Source organism: Manihot esculenta, chromosome 15 (genome assembly GCF_001659605.2).
Source record: "Manihot esculenta cultivar AM560-2 chromosome 15, M.esculenta_v8, whole genome shotgun sequence".
NCBI lineage: Eukaryota > Viridiplantae > Streptophyta > Magnoliopsida > Malpighiales > Euphorbiaceae > Manihot > Manihot esculenta.
In genome coordinates this window covers 426,349-432,478 of record NC_035175.2, presented here as the reverse complement: position 1 = coordinate 432,478, position 6,130 = coordinate 426,349, and the positions used below count along the sequence as shown (strand labels likewise).

At 42.5% G+C, this 6,130-nt stretch overlaps 1 protein-coding gene across 1 annotated transcript; it reads left to right on the top strand.

The window, feature by feature from the left end:
• Positions 1-1,517: 1,517 nt before the first annotated feature.
• LOC110601332 (putative ubiquitin-conjugating enzyme E2 38) lies at positions 1,518-3,014 on the top strand. The gene has a single exon (XM_021738428.2). It carries the CDS (start codon positions 1,670-1,672, stop codon positions 2,765-2,767), a length of 1,098 nt encoding a protein of 365 aa, XP_021594120.1. The 5' UTR covers positions 1,518-1,669; the 3' UTR covers positions 2,768-3,014.
• Positions 3,015-6,130: the final 3,116 nt, after the last annotated feature.

Sequence of the window (6,130 nt, the reverse complement as noted above, 5' to 3'; positions counted from 1 at the left end):
GCAAGTTCCGCCAGACCACAATCCGGGCATTGGCTCCACTAATCAAGACCATAGGGCAGGTTCCGTCAGGACAGGTCACAAGGCGGATTCTGTTAGATCACAATTTGAGCATTGGTCCTATTAAATTAGACCACAAGGCGAGTTTAAGTCAGGCCAAAAAATTGGACATTGGTCCTACTAATCAAGGAATTCGTACCAAGCCACAAGGCAGGTTTTGCCAGGCTCAACTACTGGGTGTTAGTCCCTTATAAAAAATTCTAAGGGTTTTGACACCTAAGGCCACAGGGCGAGTATAAGACAGACTAAAAGGTCAGGCATTGGTCCCATTAATCCTGTTTTTCATCAAGACTCGCCCTCCCCTGAAGAGGTAAAGTCTCGACACAAAGATATCATTAGCAGGCACAACCCAACATATCTCCATTATACTTGTAATCGTGGGATCACTGACTTTTCAGCTGGCGAGATCCCCTATCAAGCAGCCAACCACATCATCGCCGAATTATCAGAAAATACTATATTTATTCCATATTGTTACAGTATAAATGGATAATAATCTCAAAGACAAAGATATGCTATTCTATTACACTACTCAAATTTTAAGTAATTTATTGCATTTGCTCTATTCTCCAATATATTGACTTGAGTATCGGAGTGCCTGCTACCCACCACCTCACTTTTTTTTTTACGGGTCTTTCCAGTCGCATTAACAATTAAGGAGGCATTATTTTTCAAAAGGTCTAAGCTTCAAGTTTATCTAATGTGAAAATTAGACTATGATATTCTGAGATCCAGATGATAGAATTTTTGTGTGTGTGTAAGCTTGATCCTTGAGAAGGATCTCCCTCTCCTTTTATTCCTTTCTTCTTGCTTGCTAATGACGCTTAACGGCCTCTCAACTACAGTGACACTCATCTCTGTCAGACAGGACCGTATGTACAGTAGTGTCAGTCTTCCTATCTATGTCAGGCGGCCATTTAATGCTTTTCAGTATGCATGTAGAAAGGGTTGCGGGAGCCGGTTCTCATCCCATCCCATCCCATCATTGGGCTGGTTTTCTTTTTTTTTGGCTTGGACTCATGTACGATTCGGTCTGCCATGCATTCTGGGGCCCGAGCAGGTATGTCCGGGGTCGTTTCGAGCTCTGGATCTAATCTACTCTTGTGGGTCCTGATTCGGCTAGGGAAAGTGTATTATCATACTATATTAGTAAATTAGGTTTTCTTAGGAATTGAGGGAATGAAAGAGTAAATGTAAAACTATGGACCATTTTATTTCTTATATTCTAATTTTACAAATTTAAATAAAAAAGAATCAAGTTTATAGTAATTCGAATGGGAACGGCTGTAACAACCCCAAATGCATGACGAACTGATGGTTACTGCTACTGTACTTTGCCCCCTCCTTCGATTAAGCGATCAAAATACTTGAAAGTCAGAGGCCAATTCATCTCCGGTGAAATCATTCACCAAAGGGTCCACGTGTGGGCCTGATTTTATTTCCTGGAGCCCACGCTATATTCCCTCTTTTGAAGGTGCCCAAATCACCGTTCATCTCAACGTTTACTGGGACCCGGTACCAACATTCCTATCCTATCAATTCAAATCGGTAAAATTGTCCTTCCTTCGACACTCCGCCCCCTCCTAAAACATCACAGCATTTCTCCCTCCTCATGGCTCTCTCTATAACCTCAAAACCTCGACAATCCAACACCAGCAATGGCGAGATCCAAGAGATGGAATTTTTCCTCAGATTCGACGTGCTATCTGACTCCTCCGACCACCATTATGTTAACGCCAACGCCACCACCAAACACAGCGCCGTTGATTGCTTCACTAATCTCTCTAGTGGGGTCTACAAGAAGATCATGCAGGAGTGGAAAATCCTCGAGAAACACCTTCCCGATTCAATCTTTGTTCGGGTTTACGAGAATCGGATCGATTTATTACGAGCAGTGATCGTGGGCACCGCCGGTACACCATATCATGATGGACTCTACTTCTTCGACATTGCTTTTCCGTCCGATTATCCGTCCCGGCCGCCTCATGTTTATTATAGATCATATGGGTTGCGTATTAACCCAAACCTATACGCGAACGGGCGGGTCTGTTTAAGCCTTATAAACACGTGGCCTGGTAGGAAGAGCGAGAAGTGGAACCCCAGTGAGTCCACGGTGCTCCAGGTTTTGGTCTCGATCCAAGCTCTTGTTTTGAACGAGAGACCATACTTCAATGAGCCGGGTCATGGCATGTGGCCTGGTCGGATCATATGGGAGAAGAGATCGAATTCCTACAACGAGGATGTGTTTGTTTTATCTTGCAAGTCAATGCTGTTTCTGCAGCGCAGGCCACCTAAGAATTTTGAGGGTTTTGTTGCTAAGCATTTTAGAGAGCGAGCGAACGTGATATTATCGGCTTGTAATGCTTATGCAAGTGGGCGAGCTAGAGTTGCATACTACCCAACTGATGGGTCATCCTCGAGCGCTCCTATTGTTGAAGTATCGGATAAATTCAAGGGATTAATTGCACAGTTGTATCCTGAGCTGGTTGCAGCTTTTACCAGGAGTGGGGCTTCACGGGAGAAGTTGATCGAGCAGTTCAAGGTGGAGCGAAAATCGGCGTCGTATAACACCCAGGTGGTAGTTAAAAAGAAGACCGAATCCGAGAGTGGGGTTGCGAGGAGGGTTTTGGGGAAATTAAAGAAGGTTTTGGGATTGAAGAAGAAAAGTGGAAAAAGCAGCAGCGTAAAAAAGAAGACGGTGCCTTCTTGAGGGATGCGAAATAAAAGCAGCAAGGAGGGACCCCTTTGGGAATTTTATTTGCTTAGTTAGGGCACTTTAGAGAAGGTGAATTAACGGATAGGTTTTTGAAATTTGATGATTATTAGTTTTACAAGGTATATATTCGACTCTTTTAACTGTTAAGCACATAAAGTATATCAATGTGACGCTTTGTTAAGAGATATATATCAATGTGATGATGCTTTGTTGAAGCAATGCATGGCTATTTGTTAAAGGATTTCGGTGGTCAATAATCAATCTTCATTGCAATGCATGGCTATTTGTTAAAGGATTTCGGTGGTCAATAATCAATCTTCATTCTTACAACACTTGGCGTTACACATTACTTGAATAAGAATTATCAAGAAATATGAAAATTTGTCATTGAAATTGCCGTGTGAAAAAGGAATAAATAGTTAATGACAAAACAATAAATTTACATATTTCCTTAATTCCAAGTAATTTTGGACTAAAAATATGGAAAAATAAAAAGGGTCAAGTTAGCATACAAGCAAGTTTTCCTTGCCAAAAAAAGCCTGATTCCAGAATCCTTGTAAGTTCAGGTTATTGAGATAAAGATATCTGATGACTTCTTATCATTCCATGGGACTTGAAACCTCAGAATTCCATTGCTCGACCACTCAAATTCCACTTTCTTTCTGTTCAGCATAACCTCCTTGGGTTTTTCACTTGCTCATGACCTTGATCTTTACATAAAGAACGCTTTCTTGGCAACCATAATCCAGAAACTCAGTTGCTCCTCCACTGTTCTCGAGGCCAATTGTTGCAATTTTACCTCTCATTGAGCTTTCCAGTGAAAGGAGGGTTGGAGTATGATCTTAATCTGATCTTTGGACTTGACTGTACGAAGATTCAGACCTGCGAAGGTAAATTGTTAATCGTTCAGGGTTTGGGTACATAGCTGCGAAATCTTTTTGCTCCCATTCAACGTCAGCTGGGGATACCACACCAGACATTGATTTGCTACATTGTGGGTTGGCCGTAGGCCTTGCATTTATGCTCTTCAGCATGCCAGCCTGCCCCTTGGCAGTTGAATGCACCCACCATCCCAGCATACTGCATTTAGCAGATTGAGGCTTCAAGTAACATGAAATATAGAAAACAACTAAGTTCTCTAAGCATATGAATGTTGCAAATTACCTTGTTTATATTCCAAGTTTTGAGCAAGGTCTTGCCATCAAAAAGTGGGTTTTCAAGGAGGCAATCTCTAGTTGGAAGGGCATAACGTTGGCATCTGAGTATTGCTCAATCAGGAAGTACCAGCTTCCTCAGGAGATTAAAATTATGGTGACCAACTTTGTCACTGACATACACAGGTGCACCACATATTGTTCTTGATACAGCATGAAACTCTGCAGTGGAACATGCCCCAATCAGGCTGAACAAATTGCCCCTGCCACAAGCTGTTGCAGCTGCAGTGGATCATGTGGACTTCTTGCAACCGGTAAACTCCCATGGGGTCCTCAAGGGTATTATTGTTCACATTGTCAAAATGCAAAAAACCACTATCAAATTCACCAACTCTGCCTATGGAAATCTGTTTTTTCGCCAGAAAAAAGGAAATCATTGCATTGCTTCATACTTGCAGTTAGTCCAGTTTCTCGGAAATTCTATCTCAATGCCTATAACGACCCGGAAGTCGGACCGCTACTGGCGCTAGAATTCAGATCGACTTAAGGTCGCCGGAACCCATAGCAAGCCTACTATGCTTCCTGTGTACCTGATAAAATCCATACATGTTTATACATTTTCACAAAAATTTAAACTTTTCGTATATCAAGCTCGACCTTTACATGCATCATAAACTGTATACATAAAACCCACACTAGAACTCTCATCAAATGCTCTAGTATGGTAAACATCACATGCCTCAAGCTTGGTTCATCATAACTTATCATTAAAACTTTTACATAAAGACCATGATAAACAGGGATATACAAAATATAAATTAGGGCAAAACACAAATCTAATCCATTACATAGTACATGTCCATCACTATTCTATTACATAAACTTATACCAGCCCCTAGCCGACTTCCCGAGCTATTCTTGACCCTGCAAACCTGGGATTAGAGGAAGGGATAAGCTACAAGAGTCTAGTGAGCAGAACGTAAAAATAGTTTAATAAACATATGCTTTCATGGAATACATCACAACACAAACAATACACATCAAGGATGGACTTGTCACCAGTAACCCCCTACATATCCCAAATCAATGCTCGGCCCTCGACGGAGCTCCTCAGGACTTTCTCTTAAACATAACATAACATATCTAACTATGCCAGGGCATAGAATGGGCAGCCCTGGTCTTTCTCTTACATAGTGCCAGGGCGCGTAGAATAGGCAGCCCTGGTCTTCCGTATCCGTCATAACATAACCTGCTCGAGGGCTAGTGGGTCATCCAATATCCATCCACAACAACAGCAAGTATGCAATACATCATATTCGTGAATTCTAATGCAAGCAACCTATTACATAACATGGCATTCGTGATGCATGAACATGCTTAAAAAGTTTGATTACTTTAAAACAATATATTAGTTTAGTTCTACTCACCTCTGGCTTACGCCTGATTAAAACTGAAGCAGCGGACTCACTGCTGATCTCTACAGTCTCCCAGGTCCGATCCTACACAGATGGACTCCCATGAGAGACCAAACATAGCTAAAACATGACTCCATACAACTCCCTAAAAACCCCCTAAAACATCACAAAACATGCATATAAAACAAGCAAAGGAAGGCTGGACAGGGGACTTTCGGCGGCACCTTCGGCGGCCGAAGGTCCTCTACAGATCCGAAAGTCGGGGTTCTTCGGGGGCAGGTTCGGCGGCCGAAGGTTCTCCACAGATCCGAAAGTCAGGGACTTTTGGGGGCGGGTTCGGCAGCCGAAACTCCCTTACAGATCTGAAAGTGCATGCTTTCGGGGGCAGGTTAGGCGGACAAAAGGCTGCCTCCCATGCAGGTTCGGCGGCTGAACCCTGCTTCGGCGGCCGAACCTGGGTTCTTCAGAATGGCAGAACCCGATTCTGCCCCATGCATTTTAGCCCCAAAACTCTCCAATCCTCACATCCAACTTCCCACAACATGCATTCTCACTCCAACATGCATAAGGGGTATAAAAACTAGCCTAAACCCCAACAAACGACAACAAAACACAAGAGAGAGCATACATTCATCAAGACCTAACTCAAAGCCTATAACCTTAGATCTAGCCATATCATACATTTTTAACCCTTAACCCTTTCTAAAACTTACTTAAAACATATAAAAAGGCAAGAATCTACACTTACCTCTTGAAGATCTAAGGTAGATGCAACCCAAGCTTGGAGT